General features: G+C 32.7%; 1 protein-coding gene across 4 annotated transcripts in view; it reads right to left on the reverse strand.

Moving 5' to 3' along the window:
- The window catches only part of LOC106470460, a 59,880-nt gene extending 46,173 nt beyond the window's left edge, over positions 1-13,707 (reverse strand). The window contains exons 1-3 of one of the 4 annotated variants that reach the window (XM_022399066.1): positions 13,627-13,701; positions 8,985-9,101; positions 8,432-8,642 (exon numbers count right to left, since the gene is read on the reverse strand). In XM_022399066.1, the coding sequence (XP_022254774.1) occupies positions 8,432-8,642; positions 8,985-9,101; positions 13,627-13,651 (353 nt within the window). In that variant the 5' untranslated portion in view covers positions 13,652-13,701. Of the gene's footprint in view, positions 1-8,431; positions 8,648-8,984; positions 9,102-11,594; positions 11,766-13,496; positions 13,535-13,626 lie in introns of those variants that run through there. The other 3 variants (XM_013931020.2, XM_022399064.1, XM_022399065.1) reach the window with 3 other exon arrangements.
- Between the last annotated feature and the right edge of the window lie 676 nt (positions 13,708-14,383).

Below are 14,383 nucleotides of genomic sequence, written 5' to 3' on the forward strand. Positions count from 1 at the left end.
TATATATATATATATATATTCTTTTCATTTTTAGTTTTATTAGTTGTTAGAGCATTTATGTCAAAACAGTTTTGTTTTGACATCAAGTGTAACTTTTACAGTGACATATATGTAAGCAAATGGACTAGAGCTGAGTTAGTTACACACCTGTAATGTTCATTTTTAGAATGTGTACTTTGAAAGGCCCCGAGATCAAGAGGGATATGCAGCAGTTTAAAACAGTCAGTAGTTAACACTTCTATTAGTACAATAAAAATATATCTTTCTTCAGGTGAATTCCAGTAATTTCAAGCAGCTTATGCAGATGTTATTGCATTTAGATAGCATTCATTTTAAACAAATTGTGGGCAGACGTAAACTTGATTTAATCATTGCCTTAACCCAAGTAATACAGATTTTTCAGTCACATGACTGTCATGTTTATGCCACCACATCAGAGTGAAAACAAATGCAAGAAGTGATTAGTGTGTGTTTGTCTTGTGATATATGTGTAACAACATGGCAGAAAACAATAATTTTGTGCCTGTACTTTTGGAGTTTGTTGACAATTATGATAGTGATGAAATATGTTTCACTATGAGTTTTCAAGTCACTTAAAATAATTCTTTGAAACAAAATTGTAAGAGTTTCTCTCTATTCTTTGTGGTTAAACAATAAGTGTAACAAATGTAATAAACATGATATTAATAACATTGCTGAATACTCTGGAGATTGTTGAAACATGCTCTCAAATAAATAGGCTAGGTACTGCATAGAAACATTAAAACTTAATCTCATTAATGTTAATAGAAACTGCTTGATCTTTGAGAGAATAGTCTTGTCTGGTAAATATTGTAAAATTAGTTCCTATAAAATTTCAAGTGTATGTCCAGACAGTAAACCAATGATACATTTAATCTCACTATTGTCTAATACAATGATTTCATCAATTGAAACTCCTCTAAATCTATTTTTCAACAACCAATTTTCACTTCTTAACGAAATTTTATCAGAAAGTATGCTTCAAGATCAGCTATATTTATCCAAGTATGCACATTGGCACTTGCAATAGCAGGGTTTTTTGAATACACTATCACACATTGGTAGTGATGGGTCAATTGTTCCCTGAGTATCATCAGAAGGAGCAGGAAGGCCAAGCAAAGCTACTGCTGCTGTATTACATCTGTTGATGGCCAGTCTTTTCCATTTTAACTGTTAACTGCTGTCTTCTATTGTAACTTTGCAAGGCTCTTCCTCCTTTTTAAACTATACTATGGACATGGGAGTTAGATAAAGGCATACCCATGACTAAAACTTAACTACAATCTTAAACATGTTTTATTATAGAGATAAGTATAAATGTTTTAACTGTCAATAACCACTTGGAATAATCTATTAAAAGAAATAGGCCTAACAATGTTAAACATTCAAAAAATTTAACCATGATGCAGGTCTACTAGATTTATTTCTATAACATGATGTATAGCATAATCAACAGTCAAATGTTAATATTTTCCTACACTGAAAATATATTTCTAATAGATACTTATCTCCTCTCACAAAATAGCTTTCTTCAATTTGTACAATTTTCGCTCACCACTAGCCTTGATACTCCCACCTACTTACATGTGTTTTCCACATAGTTTAGTTGTGCCAGCATGCAAATGAGCATGGGACAACCCTCCACCAATAGAAGTGTGACACACCCTCCTAGTGCAGCTGACTTCCTTTATGCAGAAGAACCCAATTTTCACTTTGAGATTTGGCACAAAAAACACATCAGAAGTGGGGAGGAAGGGCGAGAAGTGGAGGTAAGTATCTATCAGAAGTATATATTCAGTGTATGAAAATTTTAACTTCCGATACAATATCTTACCTAGAATCCCACACAGTCTACGTGGAGGGACCGGTGTAAAGTTACCTAGATGATTCCCCCTTCAGAAGGCATCTGAAGAGCACCCATGGAGTGTGCCATCTCTAGGTAGAGGAAACACACTCATAGGAGACCATACCACATCTAAACCAGGTATACTCATTGCCCAAGAGTAAGGAATGTGTCACAATACTGGTGGAAAATAGACACATCTCTGAATAACATAGAAGTGCCTTGTGTATAGAGTGGCAAGGCATGTTGGACCAAAACCAACAGTGCCAGGATTGTATCAACCGACCCATGGTAGGAGGAAGGCCCTCAACCATTCACCTCAAACAAGAAAGGAAGAGGAACATCCATTTCGAAAACCCAAGCCATTATGTGTGCAATTCCACCACAACCTACACCTATAAACCCCAGGAACCAACATCCACCTGATGAAAGAGGAAATGCAGTGGCTAGGAGCTGGTAAGTGATAAGCAATTGAGAGTCTGGAGGAATGCAACACAAAGAAAGTGCAATGGATGACCATGAAACCCTATTTTTAAAATCATATTGTTACTGATTTATTCATCGAAGGAGCAGCAGGGATAAGCAGCAATCCCCTTCTGCTTTACTAATTTTAGTCCATGAGTGTATGGTCTAGTACAAACATATTTATGAAATAATACACCACAAGGATGAGCTTACAAGTGGTCTTGTGGAACACCCCATCTCCACAGTGAGCATTATAGACCTGTTAAGTCATACAGTGCAGATAGCCTGGCATGGCCAGGTGGGTAAGACGCTCGACTCGCAATCTGCGGGTTGCAGGTTCGCGCCCCCATCCCACCAAACATGCTCGCCCTTTTAGCCGTGGGGGCATTATAGTGTGACGGTCAATCCCACTATTCGTTGGTAAAAGAGTAGCCCAAGAGTTGACGGTGGGTGGTGATGATTAGCAGCCTTCCCTCTAGTCTTACACTGCTAAATTAGGGGATGGTTGCCGTCAGGAAGGGCATCCGGCCATAAAAACCCTGCCAAAACCGAAAATAGCGACCCCGTATAGCTACGGAAGAAGAAGAAGTCATACAGTGCAGATTTTAAGAAAGGCAACATTTAATAGTCGGTAACATTAAACTAGTCGCAACCACACATACTTGGAACCCTTTGATTTGAAACTAAGTCATGGTACCATACATGAGTGGGACTAGCATACCACAGAAACAAATGAAGTTATTAAACTCGGTGAATAGTGGCTTAAACAACTGCAATCAAAAAAGGCAACAACTAATTGTTAAAGTTGAAAATTGAAGGTGAAGACACAAAAGCAATAGCAATGAAGTACAAAGGAAATTAATCAAAGAAGTGAGTTAGACATCTGAACAGTTTTGTGCCAAATTGAGAAGTGAAGATTATTTCTTCTGCATAGAGGGAATCAGCTACACTAGGAGGTGGAAGGTTGTTGCATGCTCATTTATATGCTATAATGCAAGAAACCATGTGGGAATATCAAGGCTAGTGGCAAGCAAAAATTGCACAATATAATGGGTACTACAAATCGAAGAAAGCTATTCTGTGAGATGAGGTAAAATATTGTATCACAAGCATCACTTACCTCCAACAAAACGTTTGTTGCATATACGACCATTGAAAGCTGGCCACCAATCTTTCCTAATATATACTTGTTTTACTGCTACTATTTATTTCTCTCATCTACCAGCATTGACAGGAAATCTTTGGAATGATAGGCTTGTTGTTTTTTTCCCTCTTATAATTTTGACACTCAACAGCTATGCAGTTTAGTACCATTGTTCTTAATTCTATAAATTAGTATCAAATTGTGCTTTGTACTTATAAAATACATGTTAAATAGCCAGTGAGCTGTTTTCACTCTAACATAGTGGCATAAATGGAGATGATACAAAACCTCTATACTCTAGAGGAGAGGTAATGCAGAGGTTTGCCCAGGTTAGTATAAATGGTAGTTTATCTTCTCTAACATATGATATGAGGATGACCTTTAATGAAGGTAATCTAAGATGGTGGGATACTTCACTAGGGCTTAAATTGTTTGTTTGTTTTGAATTCGCGCAAAGCTACATGAGGGCTATCTGTGCTAGCCGTCCCTAATTTAGCAGTGTAAGACTAGAGGGAAGGCAACTAGTCATCACCACCCAATGCCAACTCTTGGGCTACTCTTTTACCAACGAATAGTCACATTATAACGCCCCCACGGTTGAAAGGGCGAGCATGTTTGGTGTAACAGGGATTCAAACCCGCGACCCGGAGATTGCGAGTCAAGCGCCCTAACCACCTGGCCATGCCGAGCCAAGGGCTTAAATAAAAAGTGTGGTATTAATCCAATCAACCCTGTGTAGAAGTCTTCTCCATTTTTCTCTAGCAGTAAGAGTTATAGAAAACTTTGAAGCAGCCAGTTTATCAATACAGTAAATTACTACCCGAGAAAGAGTGACCACTGCATAATTAGATTTGGTGTTTTGCAACATTTGAAAGAAAAAAAATGAAGTTTTAGTTCCTAATTTTCTGAAAGAAAATTTGAGGCCATGACACAAGATTTATCTTTAGTGAATTGGAATAATTAGTATAAAAGTTATGTGGGACAGATTTGGTAGATTTATAAACATAACTTGCTTTTAATTCAACATAAGCATGTTCCTTTAAAAGAGCAAAAAAATAATGGGGAATACAGACATAAAGGAGAAACTCAGTAATAAATGTCACAAGTCTAATACACTTAAATCGACAGATAAGTTGAATGATTTACAGGGCTATAAGAAATCTAGGGATCTATTTAAAATGATATTTTGAAATACAAGAAACAACTGGCTCATAAAGTTAAAACTAATAGCAAAGAATTATGTTAAAGGTAAGCAAAATGTTAAATTAGGGATTAGGCCCTTAAAGGATGCTGATGGCAAGGTTTCTGTTGAAGATTATAAGATGGGTGAACCTTCAAATGTTGTCTTCCATTTTACAAAAGAAAATATTAGCAATATTCTTGACCCTGAACATTCTATGGAAATATTGAAATTGACCTAAATAATGTTGATATTAATCCTTTGCTGGTAAGGAGAAAGCCTGAGGTATTAAAAATAGAACAAGCACCAAAGTCAGAAAATGTTTTCCCTCAGGGTTTTAATGAAGATCAACGATCATACATACGAACCTTTATCTTTCATTTTTGTTAAGTAAACAGTAAGCAAGTGCCTGAGGATTGAAGAGTTGTTAATATTACTCCTATTTTTAAAGGTGATGATAGAAGTAGCTCTGTAATTATAGGCCAGTTATTCTTACTCCTATATTGGGGAAAATTGTAAAATGTTTAATAGCATAATTTAATGAAATATGATATCACAGATAAAAACCAATATTAAATCACAAGAAGGAAATCTAGTCTTATTATTAATATTTTTTTATTGAGGATGTTACGCACGTACTTGTTATTTGGATAATGTAAAGGGTGTAGACATAGCATACTTAGATTTTCAAGAAGCTTTTGATAAGATGACACACAAAAGCCTAACTAAGAAAAATCACATTAGTAGAGGTTGAGGAAAGACCAGTTAATTCTATTGTGGTTACATGGGAGAGAGTAAAAGATTGTTATTTATGGAGTCCAGTTAAACCAGACCCTTGTTACTAGTGGAGTGCCTCATGGGTCAATACTTGGGCCTTTGCATTTTCTTATTTACATTAATGATATTTAGGGGACATAATTAGTATGAAAGTTCACTATGACATTAAACTTTTAGGCATTTCTAGCTGTCTGATATCCTCAGGTGCACTGATTTCCCTTTGGAGTGAATGGGAAGGTTTCACATAATAACAGGAGGTTCAAAAAAGATGTATTATTGATAAATCTTAAATTCTCTGACTTTGACCAAGTATGAAGAATGAAAGAGACTGGATACAATGTGGAGCAAAATAAAACAATATCTATTCACAAAAAACAAAAACTCAAGGGTAAGAGATGGTGCATTTAATGGAGATCTGCAACAACTTAATCTTAAGGATTGTTTAGATAAGTGTTTGAATCTGTTAAAATTGTTACAGACTGGGAAAACACAGCATTATATACAAAAACAAATTATGTTATTCTTCTCAGGGCAAGTGTGCTACTCATGTGACTGTTAGTCATTCACACACACAAAAAAAGGAAGGTTATTTCCTTATAGAATCACATGACCTGCCAGTGGAAAAGATCACTGCCCACTTCTCCATAGTTAGTTCAACCTTACAGAACTCTTTATCTATAATAAAGCACATGACACCACAAGTGAATGACTCAAGGTAATAGGTAGCTAGAGCAAAAGGAACTTAGTGATTTTTACGACTATCCACTCTGTGTTGCAACGACATACACCTGCATGTATGAACATTTTAAAAAATATTATATTATACAAAAGATTAAAAAACATTCAGTACAGATGTTTAGGTATTACAGAATTACTTGAATCAATTGGTAGGTAGGACAAATAATAATTAATAAAACCTAAATTATTTCTATACAAATCACTAGTTAGGCTCCACTTGGAATACTTTATATATACAGTTTCGGTCTGCTTAATTAAAAAAGGATACTGAATTAACAGCAAAGGGTTCAAAGAAAGGCTACTAGGAAGATTCCAAGGATGAGAAGGTTTACCTTACAAGAATAGGTTAACTTACTTCCTCTTAGAAAAAAAAGAGTATTGAGTAATATTATCAAAGTTTACAAGATTACCAGGAAATTGGTAGGATAAAGGTATGCTAATTTATTTTTGTTATATTCTAAAGATAATAGGATGGGAGGACACAAGTTTGAGACCTGGAAAAGATAGGCTCCAGTTGAGACAATGATTTTTTTTTATAACTGGATGATTACGTTATGGAATGAGTTGCCATCAGTGATGATGGAAGCCAGCATATTACAAGAGTATAAGAAAGGGAATCGAAGATTTCCTGAAATAGTGGTTTTAATTTTTTTACTTTCTCAAGGTAGGTGTGCAAGGGCAGCCATGAAGGGCAAAATCATTCCTCGTTGCCTGTATGTTACATAAATACTATATATTAAGTATTATATATTATATTTTTAATTTCACAATAATCCTTAAACACAACAAATAAATAACAAAGGTTTTTAACATTTGGCATAACTTCAAAAATGTGCACATTTCCTTTTAAAACAGTTCTTAAATCAAACAAAAATTTAAGTTCAACTTCAGCCCAGATATCAAAAATAGTAACTTCAATACAATCAGGATTTCAAACAGAATGTAACCACTGTCAGAGTTCAAATTCCCTTGTGTAACTCACAATTTATGAGTAACTAAATTTTCCAGTTATCAAATTATTACTTCTGAACTCCTAACTCTACTGCCAAGCATCTTGTATTTACCATTTGTTACCAGAAATTTATTTTTCCATAATCTTCTTCATGTTAATGTTTGAAATATTCCAGAAGGCTAGTTTTAATTTTTTTTACATCATTCAAACATTACAAAATAATAACATCACTTGGCCATGATTTGCCAACCAAACTTGTTAATGATTAAAAAAATCAATCAGCATACATTTATACCACAAACAATATGTTGTACAAAAATAAAATATCAACATGACATGTAGTACTGCACATTAATATGAATGATCACATAATTTTATCTGTTTCAAGCTTGATCTGTACAGGGTGGACAATATGTAAGGCTGAAAACTAAGTGAATCAACTATAGACATCTTTCATAATAAGTAACTTGATCACTATTGTTCAGTGGTAACTTCAAAACATTGAACAAATTGTGGTAATAAGAACTGAAAGCTGATTTTTGTTTTTAGGTAAAACCAAGCCTTTTTTGTAATGTCAAGTTTAACATATATGGAAATACACATGATACACAAGTGTCTTGTGTAGACTGGATTTTGTTTTTTAATTAACTATTAAAATTTTTCCCAATTAAAATACACTGAATTGTTATATGTATTTTGCAATATACACAAAAGTAGCTAATTATTACCTATATTAAAATGAGTGTTCTAATTTGGAATAAATCAATAATGAAAAGTACAATCCTTGGAAAGTATTCATGCTACAGAATAATTAGCACACATTACTTTGCATGCAAGATAACTTTCCAGTTTGAAATAATCTGAATGGCTAAACAGTAAATAATAACATTGTCACAAATGTAATTAGATCTATTGGAATCTAACTTAAAGGTGTAATTTAGTGCTTGTGCAAATAACTTATGACTATAAAAACATTTATAGTTAAATTTTTTCTAATTAAAAGAATGTACCACAATGGTTATTACTTCTTAATAGCATCAATATAACTTCATATTTTTAGAAAAACACTAATATAAAACCTCAGCAAAACAAAGCACAAAATATTGCTGGAAACATAACTTAGTAATGTCCAACTTAGAAACTAGGAATTCATATGTACAACTTTGATTGTATCCAAGTAATAGGGTACTCTTTTAAACATGAATACAGTTTTATTCTGGAATATTAACAAAGATAATTTTGCAACTTATTTAGGAGTAATTGATATTTTAAAGAAAAACTTTTGATTTATTATGAATTAATTTAACTTACCGATCACAGTCCCAACGTGAAAGCTTTTCAAATACTGTGTTTTCTGTATAGTGGTATCCCAGTAATTGTGGATCACCAATTATCAAAATTCTTAAACCATTGCTAGATTGAGGATGAAATGCAGGCCAGTATAGCCAAGGGTAGAGCTTATAAATTCCCCACTCCATGTATAAAAATAAAACCACTACAAGGACCACAATAAACTTCATGCCTGTTCTGCACAAAAAAGTAAAGGTGTTATAAAAGAATTTGTTGGTTTTTATTCTTAAATATAAACACTTTCTGACAAAACTGTAAATATTGAGCATCTAATATTATAATTTAACATATTAAGTGTATTAAGTATTCATGTAAAATATAATTAATACATTATAATTATCAAATTAGAAAAATGAAAAAGAACATTTCAACATGAACTAAATTACTTAAAAAATTTTCTTTCATCCAAACAAACATTTTTTGCATGTTTAACAATAGTTCACTATAATCTACACAGTTTTATAGGTTTCATTCTGAATTATAAATTGTATATCAAACAGATTAAATAACTTACTTCCATATCGTGAGGATCTCCATTGTAATTTACACTTTCTTAAGTTTAACCAGCTAACAGAAATTATTTCTAAGTTTGAAACAGATCCTCTTCCATCAGTAAAAAAACACGAATTATCTGAAAATAACACCAAGTAAAAAATTCACTAAATTATTACTTCAAAAAAAGTTAACTCCAAAATAATGTATATTTATGGATTACTTGATACTTAAATTTTCTATATCACTATTATAGTTTTTTCAGAATATGCAACTCCAAGAAAATGCAAATAGATAATTTGGATATTAAGATGATGTAGCATCTCAAATTTAAACAAAATTCAAAGCTGCATGTTCATATCTTACATTCTTTCAAAATAAATGCAACTGTGAAATATGCTAATGCAAGCTCCAATTTACTTTTATGTCACATTTTCACTAAAGCCTAAAACCACATATTACTTCCCAAACTTTAAGGGAGAGTGTTATTGTTAAGCTGTGACAGTTTCATATTAACTAAAAGAGTCAAAGTATCACCTTAAAGTACAGTATTTTCACTAGAAATACTATATTTAGAAGTAGCACTAATGATACTATGGTAGTAAAGTAATGTTATTAACATTTAGCATTGCTAATACTACAGTGTAAAATTCATGAAGTGTTTCTTTCAATGAAAATGTCATTTAGCTCAATCATCTATACTGACACTGGGCATTAAGACTGAAGCACACAAACCTATGACAAGGTCCTTAAAAATTATTTCATATTTATAAATGATGGATAAGAGGGGAACTGACTGAAGTATTCAAAATTATAAAGGAATAGACACAACTGATCTATCATCTCTTTTTTTGTGTTTAATGGTAAGAGTTGTAGGACTTTGAAGCATCAATTTAAGATTTAGCTGGATTGATCATCTGCAGCTTAGACAATTCTATTCTTTGAGCAGGGTGGTCAGCTTCTGGAATAAATTGCCTTAAAACATGATAGATGCAACAGGAATGGGAGGGTTCAAGAGAGAACTTAATGAGTACTTAAGTAGTCAGGGCCCTTGTTTGCCCCCAAATGATACATTATGTTACAAACAAGTTAAAGGAGAACGCCACATTTATTTTCATTAGAGGTGGGTGCTTAACCCAAGTAATTGATATAACAGATTACATTGATTAGTGTCATGTATAATAACTGATTATTTTAAATTACAATCAAACTGATTATTGTACCACAAATAATCAAATTATCAAAAATCAGTGTTTCCAATGATTACTGTTCTTAATTATTCCAAATATGCAAGTTTAGCATAGGAAATAAGTACAGAAATGGTTATAAGGGCAGGGTTAATTGTAATTGTATAAGAAATAACTTCAGGACACTGGTAGGAATAGGGGATTTCGATATAATGGGAATAACTAAAACATGGTTAAACATAGAAGATTTTGATGACAGAAATTTCTTCGAAATACAGGGTTATAGATTATTTAATAGGGACAGAGTACTAAAGAGAGGGGGAGGAGTGGCTTTATATGTAAAATGTGAGTTACATCCTGTTGAAGTTGGAGGATATCAAAAATAACAGGAAGGAAATTGAATCAATTTGGGTTTCTATTAGTGGATATAAAAAGGGAAATAACTTTTATTGGAAATTTGTTACAGAACATTGGATGACACTGATGAAATTGGTGAGAAACTTTACAGTGAGATCAAGATTTCAGTTGTTAATGAGGTCATAATTATGGGTGATTTTAATTTCAGGCATAGAGATTGGGAAATGCTAGAGTCAAACCATGATGGAAAAAGGTTTTTGGAAACTGTTCAAGATGGTTTTCTTCACCACTTGGTCAAGGAACCTACTAGAAACAATGCTATTTTAGATTTATTATTAACTTCTAATATAGATATGGTTGAGAGGATGGAAATTGGGGAACATCTGGGTGCAAGTGATCCTTTCTCTATTAGGTTCAATGTTTTGCTGTATATGGAGATAAGGAAAAATGATATTTTGGCTACAAATTTCAAAAATGCAAATTTTGAAGAGATGCAACAAGAAATATCTGTTTTGAATTGGGCAGCCCAGTTACTTGGAAACACTCATCAGATATGGAAAATTTTTAAATATTCAAGACAAGCATATTCCTTATAGAAAGAAAAGGGTGATAAAAATTGTCCTGGTAATTATCGACCCATTAATCTTAGATCAGTTGTGGGAAAAGTTTTGGAAAGTCTGTTAAAAGATGCTTTGCAAAGTCATTTTACAAAGTTTAGAATTTTATTGAATAGTCAACATGGTTTCACTAAGAGAAAATCTTGCCTTACAAATCTTTTGACATTCTTCTTTAAAAAGGTTACTGCTTATGTAGATAAGGGTAAGAATGTAGATTTGGTATATCTGGGTTTATAGAAAACATTTGACAAGGTGCCACATAAAAGGCTTGTAAAAAAGATGATCTCTGTATGTGTGGGGGATAAGTTAGCAAATTGGATAAAAGAGTGGCTGGGTGGAAGATAGCAGAGGGTTGTTAAAAATGGAGTTCAGTCAAACTGGATTAATGTCACAGAGCTCAATGTCAAGACCTTTGCTCTTTTTGATTTACATCAATGACACAGATGAAGGAATAGTTAGTAAATTACTTACATTTGCAGATGACATTAAGGTCTTGGGTGTTACTAGCTATGAAGAGGGTGCTGCTGATGTACAAAAGGATTTAGAACATTTAGTGAGTTGGACAAATAAATGGCAAATGGGTTTTAATTATAATAAATGAAAAATAATGCATGTAGGTTATCATAATTTGAATTATAAGTATAATTTGGATGGGAATAACCTTAACAGTGTTATGAAGGAAAGGGATCTTGGTGTAATAGTCGATCAGTCTCTAAAGCCATACAAGCAGTGTGCTGTTGCTAGAGGTAGGAAATTAGGATTTTAGGTTGTATTTACAGAAATATTGAATACAAATCTAAAGATGTTATAATTTCATTGTACAGATCACTGGTTAGGTACATTTGGAATACTATGTTCAGCCTTGGTCTCCTTACCTTAGGAAAGACATTGAATTGTTGGAAAAGGTTCAGAGATGGGTTACTAGAATGGTGCCTGGGATGAAGGGGTTGTCATACAAGGAGAGGCTGAAATCTCTCAAATTGTTTTCTCTTGAAAAAAAAAAAAGAGTTGGGAGGGAGGGGGATCTGATTGAGTTATATAAGATTGTAAAGGGAATTGATGGTGTTCATGCATCATCTTTTTTCATATTTAACAGTGAGAATAGCAGGGGACACAGATATAACATATAGCAAGGTAGGAGTCCTCTTTAGGTAAGGCAGTTTCATTTTTCTAACAGGGTGGTTGGTCTTTTGAATGGATTGGCTACAGATGTTGTAGAATCAGTAAATTGAACTGAGTTTAAGGGCTGGCTTTAAGATTTTTAAAAAAGAATTACAATAGTTTATTTTACAGGATGTGACAGCCAAGATGGACCAATAGGTCTCTTGTTGTCCTGAAACATTATGTTATGTTACGATTGATCAGTTATACAATTCTACTAATCATCCAGCTCTAGTTTTCATAGAGACAAAAAAAACATTTTTTTTTCTGTTTCAATGTAACACAAAACATATTTGCAAACAAACTTTTTACCTGAATACTAATCCTTGCAAAATAATTATTTCTATGAACACTAATTTTGCTCTTTTCATCACCACATATCAAATAAAAGTTACTGACTTATTCTTTCATTATTGGAAAGGGTTCAGAAGATGGCTACTAAGATGATCCTTGAGATAGAAAGGTTAACATCTACGTCTAATTTATTTTCTCTTAAGTTGAAAAAAAGAAAGCTAACAGATGCTCTCACTTAAAACCTTGGGATTTAAGGTTTTTGTACTTTGGTCTTTTAGATTTATCAGTTTATATTAATCATAATGTCACATTTAGACTGATAACATATCTTCTATTTCTTAGCTTATATGGACACTGAGCATGATATTTATGCCAAACTAGATTAATTAACTATTGAATAAACTTAAATAAATTATTACTAATATTTTATTAGTTAGGATGAGGTTGATAAAACATACAAAAGCTACCATTTTTATCTTTACTTAACTTAAGGAAATTACCAACAAGAATTTAAAACTCAAAATTTGAAAATATGAATTACTTATATAATAATTTTTTTACAATTGAAATAAATATTAAAAATTTCATTTTACTTTATTTTGCTCAAACTTTTAAAATAACACTGTACTCTAAATACAAAATAAAATCGTGAAAATAATCCAATACCACTTTATTATTCATGCTCAACTTATTGTATTGCATGCCCTGTCTACTGGTAAAAAAAACATGTTTGAAATTGGTCAGTAATCCACTACTCTACAAATAAAAGTAAGATTTAAAAAAAAACATACAAAGTTCACTTAAAAGTGAAAGGTAAAAATATAATCAAACATTATTTGACTTGAATACTAAATGCTTTCAAAAGACAGTAATCATAATGTGTTAGTAAAATTCATTTAATGCATCATATGACATTACCATTATGATGATTATGAACTGTACCAGGGATTTTAAAACTGTGATACGTGTAATTAATATCGTAATATAAAGTTGTATATAAAATATACTAGTAATATAAACAAATCACATGATTTATAATACGCCCTACCTAGGCTATCCACGTGCATAAACATACAACTCTCCTCATTTATAGTTATACTTATAATCTCACCCTCTACTTGCAGTATTTTCTTCCCTTAAAATTGACAAAAATTGTACCACCTTTTCTTCAATCGTGTCAGAAAAAACATTGGCATCCTTCGCATTAATAGGTAAATGTTAAAAATATTAATTTTTATTACCAGTTTTTATCCCTTTTTTAATTAGGCCTGAGTTTGTAATTTTAAAAAATTAAACAAAAAGTGGTACGCGAACCCGAAACTTTTGAGAACCACTGCAATATACCACATAGTTTTTTTTTTTACCTCATCATCCTCACATATATTTTTTGATCCTTGACCCCTGTATTTCAGATCTCATATTTCAGAAATTAAATACTGTTACGTCTCAGTTCGTTAGTTAATTTTCCGTAAATTCGTTCCGACGAAACTTTAGCGACACAAGTCCTTTTTTAACTTTGCGATACACTTAATTTGAACAGTCGCGCTATAACAAACGCTATAATTCACAACGAACGTCTCACGTGCTCGGTTCAACAATACTCTGTCAGCATACATTCAATTATTCATTACATTCCGCCTTGTTCCCGTCGCTCTTGGCCAGTCTTATATATATACAAGACTCCACTACATTTAGAAGGATCCCGAGATTTAAGGAAACGACGTAAATGTTCGAGAACGACGTGGCGTGATACTAGTCACGTGACCTCCGCCGACGCAACACTGCCCCTCCTTAGTATTGTTCGT

The sequence above is a fragment of the Limulus polyphemus genome, unplaced genomic scaffold (assembly GCF_000517525.1).
Source record: "Limulus polyphemus unplaced genomic scaffold, Limulus_polyphemus-2.1.2 Scaffold4017, whole genome shotgun sequence".
NCBI classification, from domain to species: domain Eukaryota; kingdom Metazoa; phylum Arthropoda; class Merostomata; order Xiphosura; family Limulidae; genus Limulus; species Limulus polyphemus.